The sequence below is a fragment of the Eptesicus fuscus genome, chromosome 7 (assembly GCF_027574615.1).
Source record: "Eptesicus fuscus isolate TK198812 chromosome 7, DD_ASM_mEF_20220401, whole genome shotgun sequence".
Classification (NCBI taxonomy): Eukaryota; Metazoa; Chordata; class Mammalia; order Chiroptera; family Vespertilionidae; genus Eptesicus; species Eptesicus fuscus.
Genome location: NC_072479.1, coordinates 92043414 through 92058007, shown reverse-complemented (window position 1 = coordinate 92058007; position 14594 = coordinate 92043414). Strand labels below are relative to the sequence as shown.

At 37.7% G+C, this 14594-nt stretch overlaps 1 protein-coding gene across 4 annotated transcripts in view; it reads left to right on the top strand.

The window, feature by feature from the left end:
- The window catches only part of ANKS1B (ankyrin repeat and sterile alpha motif domain containing 1B), an 808746-nt gene that overhangs the window by 113333 nt on the left and 680819 nt on the right, over positions 1-14594 (top strand). For all 4 annotated transcript variants that reach the window (XM_054719390.1, XM_054719389.1, XM_054719388.1 and 1 more), the window contains exons 4-8: positions 2473-2769; positions 4530-4605; positions 6209-6310; positions 10211-10324; positions 11296-11462. In XM_054719390.1, coding sequence (XP_054575365.1) covers positions 2473-2769; positions 4530-4605; positions 6209-6310; positions 10211-10324; positions 11296-11462 — 756 coding nt within the window. The remainder of the gene's footprint in view (positions 1-2472; positions 2770-4529; positions 4606-6208; positions 6311-10210; positions 10325-11295; positions 11463-14594) is intronic.

Genomic DNA, 14594 nt, shown 5'->3' with positions numbered 1-14594 from the left:
TACTCAAAACAGACATATTAAAAGAGGAAAGCCATTGTCAGTATTCTAAATAAATAAGACCACAGATTCCAGAAAGCAGAATAAAGTCCCCTAAAACAGTATGATAACAAACATCTTAGCTCTGCATGCCCCCTACTGTTCCCATTTTGTAAAACAATATTTGAAAAACAGCATGCAGTCCAACAATTGAATTTCAACCATGGCATTAAGCTGCAGGTTGGCAGCTGTCCAATATCAATGCAAGTAGGTTACTCTAGGGCAAGCACATCTAATAAAGTATAATTAGCATATTGTTCAAATAGATACAGACTTTGCAGGCCCTTGGATGAAATTCAGACTGAAGAGTAAAAAGTAACACTAGCACTATCTATAAACAGCAAAAGGAAGAAAAAAAATTTGTTTTTCCAAAATGCAATAGGAAGAACTAATCAAGAAAAATGTTTTATTAATTGGAAATGTCTTAGTAATACTTATCACAATAAAAATGTCTGTGTTTACAGGTTAAAGATGCAGAATATTTTTTATGAGAGTACTCACATAAATCTGATCTTAAAAAAAGGCAGATATGGCTCAGTGTATCATGCTAAAAGGAAATGTCTGAGAATGCTGTTCTCTTCTTTAGAAAACCAGAAGTTAAAAGATCATTTGTGGTATGAGCCATCTGGTGGTTATTCTGAATAACTGTCTGAATGTCCCAAAGCAAAACCTGAAATAAGATGGAAAAATAATCCAAGGTTAAACAAGAGGATATTAGTTTTTACAAACAAAATATTTTTTAAATGACATGAAAATAAGAAAAACACACACACCTAGAATTCATTTATATTTGAAACTTGACAATTATAAATGGGGTATGACTGCAATAGTATATTTTAAAGAGAAACACTGGTTTTGTGTGATGTTGAACAGTTCAATTAAAATATATAAAAAAGTCTTTCCCAAGGAGATTCTTTTTTCACTTCTATACTTTGTGTTTTGGCTTCTATTTGGTTTCATATCAGGGCACCCGTATGTCTTCATTCTCTTACTTATAAGGAAAATGAAATGAAACTTAATTTGGGAGGCCTCTCTGTCAATCTCTCATTATCAAGAATTTACTGATTGGTGGGGGGACACCAGTCAAGATAGCAGACCAGGTGGATGCTGTGCTCCCCTCCTCCCATGACCACATCCGATTCACAGCTAAATTACAGAACAGTCAGCCTGGCGAACCATCTGAGGACTAGCTGAACGGAAGTCCTAAACTAAGCATATCAAGGAGAAGCCACACCTGGCCGGTGTGGCTCAGGAGTTGAGCTTTGACCCATGAACCAGGATGTCAGGGTTTGATTCCCATTCAGAGCACATGCCTGGCTTGCAGGCTCCATCCCCAATAGGGGGAATGCAGGAGGCAGCCGATCAATGATTCTTTCTTATTATTGACTAGCTTTCCCGTTGCAGGAAAAATCCTGCAATAGGATTTCCTGCTGCACTCTACCCCGCCTCCGTTCCTCCCTTGTCCCCCGCCTCACCTTCTCCTTCAGCCCGCCCGCGTTTCCCTTCGCCCCCACCCCCGCCTCCGCCCCGCCATTGTCGCCCGACCCGCCTTCTCCTCCAGCCCGCCTGCGTTTCCCTTCGCCCCCGGCCCGGCCTCCGCTCCGCCCTTGTCGCCCGCCCCGCCTTCTCCTCTAGCCCGCCTGCTTTTCCGTTCGCCCCCGGCCCTGACTTCGCTCCTCCCCTCCCCCTCCCTTTCGAAGCTGTCTTGATATGCAAATTAGCCGCCATCTTTGTTGGGGTAATTTGCATATTCGTCCTGATTGGTTGGTGGGCGTGGCTTGGCTGGTGGGCGTGGCTTAGGTGTAGCGAAGGTGCGGTCAATTTGCATATTTGTCTATTATTAGATTAGATGTTTCTATCTCGCTCTCCCTCTCCCTTCCTCTCGGAAATCAATAAAATAAAATAAAGTAAAATAAAATAAAATAAAATAAAAAAAAATATATATTTTAAAAGAAGTCCCGTTGAGACAGCAACAGTGTACTTAAAAAAAAAAAAAGAATTGATGAGCTCATTTGTCTTTTGGAAAGCCAGGCTATTGAAAGTGTGTTATAATTGTTATTAATCTCTCTCATTAACAAATATCATGGAGGCGCGGTGCACCGTGCAGATCACACTGGAACACCGACCATCTGGGCCCAGCAGGGCCACTGACTAACATGGCTAAATCATTTATCAATCTTGGAAATTGGAATAAATACTGTAGGGAAAAGTTAGATTTTTTTCCCTATTGAAGTGACAAAAATCAAATGTGGTATTTTTGATGCAATCAGTGATGCATACTTTTATCAGATAGAAAATTCCATTAGGAATACTTACCAAAATAGATAAATCTTAAACGTATTTTCAAAGCATCTGAGGTTTTAGATGATGGAGTTTTACCTTTTGATAAGGAATTGAATTTCTGAAAACGTGCGTCTTATGTGTTGGTGTTAACAGAACAATGAGAATGAAACTGCCCTGCACTGTGCAGCTCAGTACGGACACTCGGAAGTCGTGGCCGTTCTCCTGGATGAGCTCACGGATCCCACCATCAGGAACAGCAAGCTGGAAACACCTCTGGACCTGGCGGCGCTTTACGGACGGCTGAGAGTAGTCAAAATGATCATCAGTGCGCACCCGAACTTAATGAGCTGCAACACGCGCAAGCACACTCCGCTGCACCTCGCCGCACGCAATGGCCACAAAGCGGTCGTTCAGGTGCTGTTGGAAGCAGGAATGGATGTGAGCTGTCAGGTGAGTCTTCTGTTCCCTAGGCTTTAAAAGTGATGTTGCTCTTGCGTTGCTTTGAGATGCAGATGTTAACCCTTTGCACTCGCTTGCTTTTTTCTCGATTCCTTTATTCTAATGCTAACCGTGTCGAGTCACCTCGACATCCGAGTGCAAATTCAAAGTTGTTATACATAGAGCGCGGCCAGCGTGGCTCAGTGGTTGAGCATCCACCTATGAACCAGGTGGTCACAGTTCGATTCTGGTCAGGGCACATACCTGGGTTGCTGACTGTATCCCCAACAGGGGGCGTGCAGGAGACAGCCATCAATGGTTCTCTCTCATCATTGATGTTTCTATCTCTCCCTCTCCTTCCTTTATGAAAAAAAATTATACATACACATATAAATATATATATTTAAAAAAAAGAAAAAAAACATACGTAGAGATCGTACCATTGTTTGATTAGTCAAATTGTCTGCAAGTATTTTTGTAACTACTAAGTTCAAGGCACCCTGTCACACACTTTTGGGAAATAGGTAGGGATATAAGGCATGATCTCTAACCTCATTCTAATTTGAGGGCTATATAATGAAAAATTATTCTTAGGTGGCAGTTGTGTGCGGTATCCTTAGTAACTGTTTCCTTTATTCTAGTAATTAGCACACACTAGGAATCCATCAAAGTTGAACAGATGAATGAATGAAATGAAATTCACTTGAACATTTTGAGTACGTACTTTGTGTTTAATATGTCACCACATTTAGAATCCGGTTCTCCACAGCTGTCCTGAGGGAAATGAGAGCTGTTAAATTCCAGTTAAGATATGAGCAATCAGATTCAAAGATTTAAGAAACTTGCCAAAGGACACATAGCTGATACACCCAGAATGTGAATTTAGACTTCCTGATTAAAGTCCAGGCCTCTTTCCACAACAATGTGCTGTATGTACATAACTAATGAAGGAAAGACCATTGTACCTAAGGCTATCAGAAAAAAAGTTTATTGGAGATGTGGTTTGAGTTGAGCTTTGAAGGATGGATAACATTAGGATAGATTTTGTTTCTCCACAAGGAAACGGTAACCTGCTTTTATTATCTGTTCCAAGTTACCAAAACTTTTAAAAAACAATTTTATTATTTTCTCACTGTTTTTTGGCTCCCAAGTCAGTGGTAGTATTCTTATCTTCCAGAGACTCTTCTGGTTCCTGTCAGGTTGTGATCTTCTCCCCTGTGTATTAGTAAGCTATTGTTGCATAACAAACTATGCCCGAACTGAATGGCTTCACACAATAACTGTATTTAGCTCATAATTCTGGGTTTGGTAGTTTAGTCTGAACTTATCTGGGTAGTTCTTCCATCTTGGCTGGGTTTTCTCATTTGTCTGGGGTCAGTTGTAAGTCAGTTAAGTGGTTCTGTGTCAGGGACTGACTGGATGTTGCCTGGGATAATAGGTGAGATTGGAATGTCTTCTTTACACTATCTTTCTCTCAAAAAGTGCTGAGCCCAGCCAGCTTGGCTCAGTGGTTGAGTATCAACCAGAAGGTCACAGGTTCGATTCCCCGTCAGGGCACATGCCCGGGTTATAGGCTCGATCCCCAATACCCCTATTCTATCTCTCTCACCCTCTCCCTTCCTTTCTGAAATCAATAATATATATATTAAAAGAAAAAAGAGAAGTGCTGATATTACAGAGAATATGTATGAATATATAAAATGATACAATTTTTTTTAAACCTGTAATCATTCTAATGCAACTGTGTTTCTTTTTCTTATTTTTTTTTCCAGACAGAAAAGGGGAGTGCACTTCATGAAGCAGCTTTGTTTGGAAAGGTGGATGTTGTGAGAGTTCTATTAGAAACAGGTAACTATCATGAGACCCCATGGAGCTTATTCTACCAAATACTATTTTTATTTCAGGAGTAAAAGAAAACAATTTATTTATTTTTTTACATAATCACCCTTCTTATCTTCCCTCCAAATTGCAGTTTTATATTCATATCATGCAGAATTGAGCCTCAGTGTTTAGATAAAATTTATATAAATGTGTACCTTTTTTCACTTAGTAGATGTTTTAGTAAAAAGCTCTTGGAAATTAGAATGATGTACATTTAAATCACAGTAAAATGTCCTAGAGCAACTTCCAAAAGGAAAAGGAAATCTCTGCCTTCCACAAGAGGAAGCATCCTGTGAAGTTATGACAATTGCTTTGTTTATTAAAGAACAGAATATTTTCCTCACTTTTCATATTGCGAACTGTGGTAAACAGCAGTTAGAGTTCTCTATCCTTAAGGCAAATTCTCCTTCTGGTTTTTTCATCAACTGAGTTGCTGTTGTTTGTCAGCTGCAGTGATTTAAAGGGGACCTTAGAGGGAATGCTTTGAAAGAAAAAGTAGGTTTATTTGTCTTCGTGGGCATAGTGTGATTAAAATGAAATAAAATTGGAACAGAGGAGGGATTATTTTTTTCAGGATCAAAAGGCATGAGTACCAATTCATACTAGGAAACAATTGATGAGTCTTTTGTGTTATGGGTATATTTTATGCTTTTATTTTCCTCTGTAAAAAAAAAATAAAGTGTAAAACATTGGCAGACTATGGCATTTTGATTGTGTTTTTACAAAGTTAAAATTTCATGTATATTGAACTTGACATGTAACACAGTGATATATTAAATGAGTTGAGGCACATTTAATTAAATGTGTGCTAGTCACACATCCCTATACAACTGAAAAAATAATAAAAACAATACAGACTCTTACTATGATGAACATTTGAGGCCAGATACTGAAAAGTGGCTCTGTTTGTCTTCAGATGTTTGGAAATTTATAAACTTTTTTAGGGTGGCGAAAGCTATTTGCTACATTAAGTTCTTCAGTGCAATATGTATTTTCAGAATTAAAATAATTCCAACCGTTTTTAATTATGCACTTCAGTAAGTTTGCTCACCATGCAGATGATGAGTGTTGCTAACATTGATTATAATGTATGAAATATTTGACTTTGGTATTTGGACAAGAGTTCTAAATAATCATACTCTTTCAACTTCCTTGAATATTCAAGTATTTTAAGACTGTTCTTATATTACCCAATGGTACATTAATATAATTTAAAAATATTTTTATGACACACAGACTATATAAATCACATGACCATTATACTTTAGGAATTCACATTCTAAATTAATATTTTCAGCTTGTACCATTTAGTTTACAACTTAAAATAGCTATAATCCTAAAAAAAATTCTTAAGAGTTAATTCATTATTAAGATTATTCCTAATATTTGATAACAGTAGACGCCCACCTTCTGTTGGATGTGTAGGTGTGCACATGTAACTTAATTTAAAAAAATGACTTTTTAAACATGCTTAGTGTGTATATGTTTGAAATTAGAGCAGTTATATATTAACAGTATCTTCTGGTCACTCCAATGTTGTATATCTAGTGGATTTTTCTTTTTCTTTCAGGAATTGATGCCAATATAAAGGATAGCTTAGGGAGAACTGTCTTAGACATTCTGAAAGAACATCCATCTCAGAAATCTCTCCAGATTGCAACACTCTTACAAGGTAAACAGTATTGAATGATGGATGAGTGTGCCTTAAAGTTAAGATTCAATTAAAACCCGTCCTAGTTTTCCCTTGGGGTTTGAGTTAATGTTTTCCTTTGAATGAACTTTTTCTTTGCATTTTTTTCTAGTAGACATTTAAACTAAATAAAATTCTTTGTATGCTTTATTTTGGTATTTCAACTGCTCAGTATTTTAAGAAAAGCTAAGATATGTTTTCATGCACTTGATATTAGTCTCTTTTAAACACATATTAAATATGTAGTTATGAACTGGAAGGTATAAGGTTATACAGTGATGATAATTAAGTATTATATTACATTTGAGTAATCCTTAAAGAGTTTTCAGGGATTTCTGTTATTTTGTCTTATTTCTTCAATCTGTGAGGGTAAGTCAGATGTCATTGTTGTGAAGTTCTGAGAGTCTAAGGGACTTGCTCAAACTCATATATTCTATTCGGAGTGGTGGAGTTGGTACATAAATGCTGGGTTAACAACAGTAAAATTGTATGTAGATTATTTTCTCCCTAATCCAGTAGTGCCAATAGTTCCATCTTGCCAGCTCTGTTTTTGATAAAGGCCATTTAAATACTTTTGTAGTTAGTTGCAGTCATTAGTTATACTGAAGGTTTGACAACCGTTTAGGTACTGCTTTTTTGTTTGCAGGATTACACACGACCCCATTTGATTGAAAACTTTTATGAAAAATTTAGATTTAGACCAGCCGGTGTGGCTCGGTGGTTGAGCATCAACTCGTGAACCAGGAGGGCACATGCTAGATCCCCAGTGAGGGGTGTGCAGGAGGCAGGGGATCAATGATGCTCTCTCTGAAGTCAATAAAAAACAACAACATTAGAAGAATTTAGATTTAAATGCTCTCCCTTTCTGCTTGGTGCTAGGCCTGGCATGTAGCATGTTCCCTTAAAAACCCAGAGGTTTGTTCTCTCCATTCCAGTCAGCTCAGACACTATTCAGCTGCGATTAGCCCCTATAATTGTTACGGATTGGCTGCAAATGTAATTGAGGTGGGAGGCTGGACGGGTTTCATTTGATTATCAGTTGGGAGGCTGAAAACAGCTTTGTCCTGCAGGGAGATAAGTGAATTACAACCTAGAGAGCAGGAGAAATGTAGGGTCAACAAGGGCCAAAGAGGGGTAAGGAGAATAGATACACTACAGGAGGTCATTATGCTCTCTTCTCTCCAAATTTCCAAAACCTCTCACGGAAGTTCAGGCCCCTACAATTTTCTTGTCAATAAAGAAGTTAATTTTAAGTCAAGTGCTTATAAAGATAAATCAGAGAAGAGTACAAGAGTGGCACTTCATATCAATTCAAATTAAAATCGAGTCGAATCAAAGCTGAAAAATAAAAGTAGTACGCAGCATTTTTATGTCTTTCTCCTCTAGGTGATTTGTATTTCATGTTGGATTTTTGACTCTAACTGAGATTTAAAAAACAACAACAACTGAGGCTTGTACATAGTGTGTTTTTGGAAAAAGCAAAATAAATATACACTAAAAAGGGAGCATGACAGAATTACAGACATTTTTTATAAGATGCTGCATTAGTTCAACTTAAATAAAATATTATTATAGAGGAATAACTGTGTTCTTTTAAATGATCATGATTTATTAGTATGCCAATTTGTGATAGGGTACATGGGACACCTTTGAATTTTTAAAATTATTGGAAAACTTTAGAATGTGAACACGTTCTATATTCTTTATATTCCTGGATTTCAAGTCACTGGTGCATCTTTTTTTTTTTTTCCAGAGAGGAAGGGAGAGGGAGAGAGAGAGAAACATCAACGATGAGAGAGAATCATTGATTGGCTGCCTTCTGCACACCCCACACTGGGAATTGAGCCCACAACCCAGGTATATGCCCTGACTGAGAATTGAACCGTGACCTCCTGGTTCATAGGTCGACACTCAACCACTGAGCCACACCGGCTGGGCTCACTGGTGCATCTTAAATCTTATGAAAAAGTTTGTTATAGCAATAAAGCCAATTGATAGTAGGTAAAATTACTATTTGTGTCCCCAGGAGGAATTCAATTTTCACAATTACTCCATGAGTCAAAACTTTTAAGCATAGAAGCCTATAGGTTGCTTTCTTTTCCTAGTACCATGGTAGGCAAACTGTGGCTCGTGAGCCACATGCGGCTCTTTGGCCCCTTGAGTGTGGCTCTTCCACAAAATACCACGGCCTGGGTGAGTCTGTTTTGAAGAAGTGGCATTAGAAGAAGTTTAAGTTTAAAAAATTTGGCTCTCAAAAGTAATTTCAATCGTTGTACTGTTGATATTTGGCTCTGTTGACTAATGAGTTTGCCGACCACTGTCCTAGTAGAATGTGCCTAGTAGAATTGCCCTTAGGTAAAAACTATTTGGATGATATGAGGACATAAGTGGCTGGCAGGAGAGCACAAACTTTCTTAACTGGATTTTTTTTTAAAAAAAGGTTTCTTCTGAATAAAGAAATGCAAGTAAAAGATCCCCACAGGGAGGGATCTATTCATTTAATCCTAACCACAAACTGGGAGCTTCATGCTTGGGAGAGATAGCAGATACATTTTGTTTAGATCACATATTTTTAGCTCACACTGTTGCCATTAAAAGAAATTGAATTAGCTTTCAACATTTAAAAATCTAGGATTTTAGTTAAAACTCCAGAGTTTTTTTTTTTTTTTTTAAAATGCAGGCTTTCTTTTTCCTTCATTGCCTAACTTTAGGTGGTGCACTGCTCTCTAGCTACTCATGGTCTGTATGCTCTCTGCTCTTTCATGACACTGGTGCTGACTCTTTGTGGACACTTTCCCTACATTGAGGTGCTGCTTTCTTTATGTTCAAAAGTGAGATGTTTTCTTGTCCTATGTCTTTTTGGCTCTGCCACTTAGCTGTATGAATGAGGCCAAGTTAAAGTCCTTTTCCTTTAGTTGTCATCTTTAAAACTGACATTGTAATTGTGCCTGTGTCGTAGTTTTGTGAGGATTGAGTTAATTTATATTAAATACTTAGAACATTGCTGGGTACATTGTAAGCAAAATTTTCATTTTAGCTGCTGTTACTAACTTCATCAAAGTTAGAAAAATGAGAGAGAGACTGAGTGTGGGACATTGCTCCAAGAATAATGAGAAAGAACATTATTTCTTTGTAGGAATAAAGTTTAATATGCAATTATGCTTATCTTACTAGATGACAACACCATTTTATCATAAACTTATCCCACTTCATTCATTTATGTTACTTGACTGGTTGTTGTATCCAAATGAATTTGACATTCCTGCTTAGGAATCAAGTCTATTCAAAGCATCTTCCAGAGTTTTAAATCCTTTGGTAGAATACATTTAAGGAAACCACGGATGTTATTGTGTTTTCAACAGGTGAAGTTATTTCTTCTTTTTTTTAAAAAATTATTATTGTTTTCAGAGAAAGGGAGAAGGAAAGAGAGATAGAAACATCAATGATGATAGAGAATCATTGATTGGCTGCCTCCTGCATGCCCCCTACTGGGGATCAAGCCCACAACTTGAGCATGTGCCCTTGACCAGAATCGAACCTGGCACCTTTCAGTTCAAAGGCTGATGCTCTATCTATTGAGCCACACTGGCTAGGGCAGGTGAAGTTATTTTTAAGGAAAGAATGGATTAAGTTTACTTTTCAGAAAAAGGTTCATAAGTCTCTTCCAAAATATCTTTTTGTTTTCATTAAGAGCTTTAAGTTAATAGCTCACTGTGAAGTTCTTTGGGTTTTTTGGCTTTATGAAGTTCTTATAAAAACTTAGGATGTATTTAGGATATGAGGAAAGACATGGAAAATGATCACCAGAGGTAAAGCATAAAGTTTAGTTAAAGATTTTAAAATAAATGAATTCAAATATGTAATTTTAAAACTTATACACAGAATATTTAGAAGGCACGGGAAGACCAGCAGTCCTGGAAGCACATGTACAAGAATGTACAACACAGGAAACACACCTTTCGTCTCCTCTTGAGTCTCCTTCCCAAAAGACCAAAAGTGAGTAGCTGATTATAAATCCTTGAAATGATACTGGACTTTTAGCGACAACTTTGTTCTATCTATACAAAATTGCTAAGCCTTGTGAAAATTTCATGTTTAGTAAGTTCTACCTTATCCTCCATATTTTATCCATTTATTCAGCCAGCATTTATTGAGCTCCTCCTATTTGTCAGGCCCTACTCGTTGCCCTGAGATACAGAGGTGAGCAAGGTAGAGAGCAATCCCTGCTGCCATGAAGTTTCCAGGAAGTGGATATTTCATAGTAGGTTATTTTTTCCTAAAATGCATTTTTAATGCAGAATAAAAAATACTGATCTCTGGCTTGCAACTACTGGATATTTTTCCAGAATAAATTATCAGTATAAAGTGCCATTCTTAGAATGATTAGAAAAATGAATATTTGCATGCAACCTACAAATATGCATGTTTTGACAGGTGCTGCATATTATTTACCTGTTTCTTCTGAGTCTTCCCATAATGCCACATATCATAATTCTAATTTATTAATTACTTGTTTTAATACGTTTTACTATTTATTTTTTTTTATTAAACCTAGGAAGTAGGCTCCTAGTATAATTTTAAATTTGCTAATGAATTGTTGAATGAATTCTGTCAGTGAAGTGTAATGCTGATAAAAGAGTGTGGAAAGTTAAATGCTGTAGTAAATGAAGCTTTAGGAATCATAATTCCAGATATTTTATGTACCATGTATATGTGAACCTTCAATACTTATTTCCATTTTGAAAAATAATTATAGGCAAAATTGGAATTTCTCATTGTCTTTAAATATTCTTGTACTATTTATAGTTTAGTATCTTGTTTTTAGCAGAATAGTTTCTGAGTATTTGATCTTGTTTGCCATATTTTGAGTTCTATTACCATAACAAGTCATATTTCTATTATTTAACATTAAGTTTTATCAGTGGCCTTTCTTGAAACTTTGAAAAAATTTACTGTCCCCTTAACAGGTGAAACTGTGACGGGAGAATTATCAAAACTCTTGGATGAAATAAAACTCTGTCAAGAAAAGGATTATTCTTTTGAAGACTTGTGCCACACAATATCAGACCACTACTTAGATAATTTGAGCAAGATTTCAGAGGAAGAACTTGGGAAAAATGGAAGCCAGAGTGTAGTAAGTAATGGGGGGGACGGGCAAGAAGACAACTCGTCTGTCTTTACCAGTGCAGTGTGTACCGAGGAGGCATGGGCTTTGTGCACCATCCTATCTGCTGACTCGGCCAGTGTCAAATGTCAGGCTACCTATTACTTTTCCCCTCATGTTCGTTGGTGTTTTATTCTCACTGCATGTGGAGGGGAAGGGATGCTTAGATAAATCGCTTGTAGTTTGTGATGATCTCGTTACTGTTAGCCGTTCGTAGTTGCATAGTTCCTTTGATTATGTTCTTCTAGTTTTATTGGGTGTGATGATACTGGTTTCCTTTTGTCTTTCTTCCCCATGTTGTCTGTGAACTGAGGCTAACTCCATCTTGAAGAAGAAAGACAGAGCCCTGTGTGTACGGTCACTCCGCATGTCATTGTAGGACAGAGACGTGGTGGGAAGTTCGACCGCCATGTTTTTTATAATCCCAAGGGCTTTGCCTATAGCCTACAAGCTCAGAGTCTGAATCATGAGTTACAGATGCTTGCTTGCTTGGATTTTTGTATTGGCACAATAGCAAGAAAAACTGTAGAGAATCAAGCAGTTTAAAATTAAGGTTTGGATATCTATTTTGTGTCCTCTAGAGGAAGGACTTATAGGATGCACTGGTATTAAAGGAAATGTATTATGATGATACTTTTATAACTTAATTTGTTTTAGAAACATTTTCTTCTAAAGTCAATAGAGTGGATTGTGTTAAAGGGATGCCTTCATATGATTTATGAAAACAAAAATAAATAGCCAAGTATCGTGACTGGTATGAGGCTATTTACTTCATTTAGTTAGTCAATGTGAGCTGTGATGCTTTCCCAGGTAGTAGCTGTTAGTCTGGAAGGTCCACAGATGGTCTTACCACATAGGCCTGCTTCTGTTTTTGTTTGTTTGTTTGCTGCACTGTCTTTTGTAAAACATCACACTGTTAGCTCCAGTAGAAGGTCTTTATGAATGATGATTAATTATATAGTATATGCGCAGAAGTAAATACTTGGTTTTACCAAAAGAAAAGAATTTATATTAATGAAATATTTATGATAGTAACCTTAATGTCAGGAGAAAATTCCCTGTTTAAAAATATAAAAAGGTATATATTGTCTCCAAATTACAAAGCAATTACATTTCAATATTTCCTTGAAATTGGTTAGAAATGAGACCACATTTTTTTATGATGTTTAGGTTTTTATATCTGTCCCTAAAGATTTCTATAAATTTGCTGTTTCTGACCCTCTATATTTAAACCCACAGACTTTTGGAAAGCCCTCATTTTTTAGACCAGTTCATTTATTAAACTTTTCTTATTGTATGTACCATAGTAGTAAACAGATTTTGAGCAAACATCCCAAATGCATTTATTTATCCTATCTAATAAAGAGGGAATATGCTAATTGACTGCCTCACCCTCAAAGATGGCGGTGCCCACAGCCACAAGATGGCTGCGCCCAGTCCCCTCAGCCCCGCCGGGGTGGCAGGCGCGGCAAGGCCGGGCCTGCCTCCAGGTGGGCCTGGCCACTCCGTGCGCCTGCCTCTGGAGTCCCCCAATCCCCTCAGCCCCCCAGCAGCCCAGGGCCAGCCTGAGGCACAGGCTAGCTGCCGATGGTGGCTGCCCAGCCTCCCAGGGCTGGCCTGAGGTGCAGGCAAGCCTCGGATGGTGGCTGCATAGCCGCCCATGGCCGCCTGAGGCTCAGGTAACCAGGGCTGGCCGAGGCTTGCACTGCCGGCAGTGGCAGCAGCAGAGGTGTGATGGGGGCGTCGCCTTCCTCTGATCGCTGGGTCGCCTCCTGCCCCTGAGGGCTTCCAGACTGTGAGAGGGGGCAGGCTTGGCTGAGGGACCCCCCTCCAGTGCATGAATTTTCATGCACTGGGCCTCTAGTAAATTATATATATCTATTAGTATTCTAAGAATATATGATGTAAATTATGAGTAATATACTACAAAAGAAACTCAAGGGAGGAGGATAAACAATAAGTGTCAATAGAAGCTCTAATTTTATTCTTTTACTCGGCAGGTAATCTGTGCCCCCTGGGGTCTGTACACTCTCTTTGGAGACTGTGCTCATTCAGATTTGTTGCTTTCAGATAGTGATGGGAGGGACATCTGGCATTGCTGGGGTGACATAATTTGAGGAAATGATGGCCAGTTTTCCCCCCCTGTAAGCCAAAGATTGTATTGTGATAGTAGCATGAGAGAAATTAATGCTCATAAATTGAAATTGAGTTTTTCAAATTCAAGTTCATTCTTTCACATAAGCAATCACTCTTTGTTTCTGTGATAAACCTTTATATTTTGTTCCTTGAAAATATTGCCATTTTAAATATTAAACTTTACATGAGGCACAAAAGCAGAAGGAACAGATGAGTAAGAGCAAGGAATTCTGTTTATTTGGGATAATAGAGTTTATAAAGGGGGAAGATGGGGAGAAATGGGGGATAAGTATAGAAGGATAGGTAGAGGTCAGGCCATGGATGATTTTGAATGTCATGCTGAGAATTTTGGTATTTGTTTCTTAGGGAATGAGGAAAATCTAAAGGATTTTGGGCAGGTAAGACATCAATGGAAGTGGCCTTTCAGAAGATAAATGTGATAGAATTTGTTATTGAATGTTGAAAATGTAATCAAATTATTTTTACCCTTGTCTGCAGCCTGTGTTTTATTTGGGTTCATTTCCTGTTTTGTTGAATATTTGTTTCCATTCATCAAAAATGTTTTTACAGAGTGTTGTTGTCAAATTATGCATCAATTTAACCAATTACTTATAGATCACCTATAGGTCATCTACACGTTGTGAGTTATAGAATTTATAATAGCAATAATGAGAAACAGTTCCTGACTTCAAGGAATTAAAAATACTTTTTGCAAGGAGTCTCTAGTCACATTGTGCAGGCAATGCTAACATATAAAACAACAGCTTTATAAGAGCTACATTTATTAGGCACTTGCTGTTTGCTATTCTAATGCTTTCTATGATTTAAGTCACTTTGATCCTCATAGTAGTCCTACTAAGTGAGTGATAGACTTGGGAAATGACTCAGCAAGTGGCAGATTCAGGATTCAAACTCAGAGCCAATGTCTTATATTTCTCATAATAAACTATACTGTGGCCAAAGGAT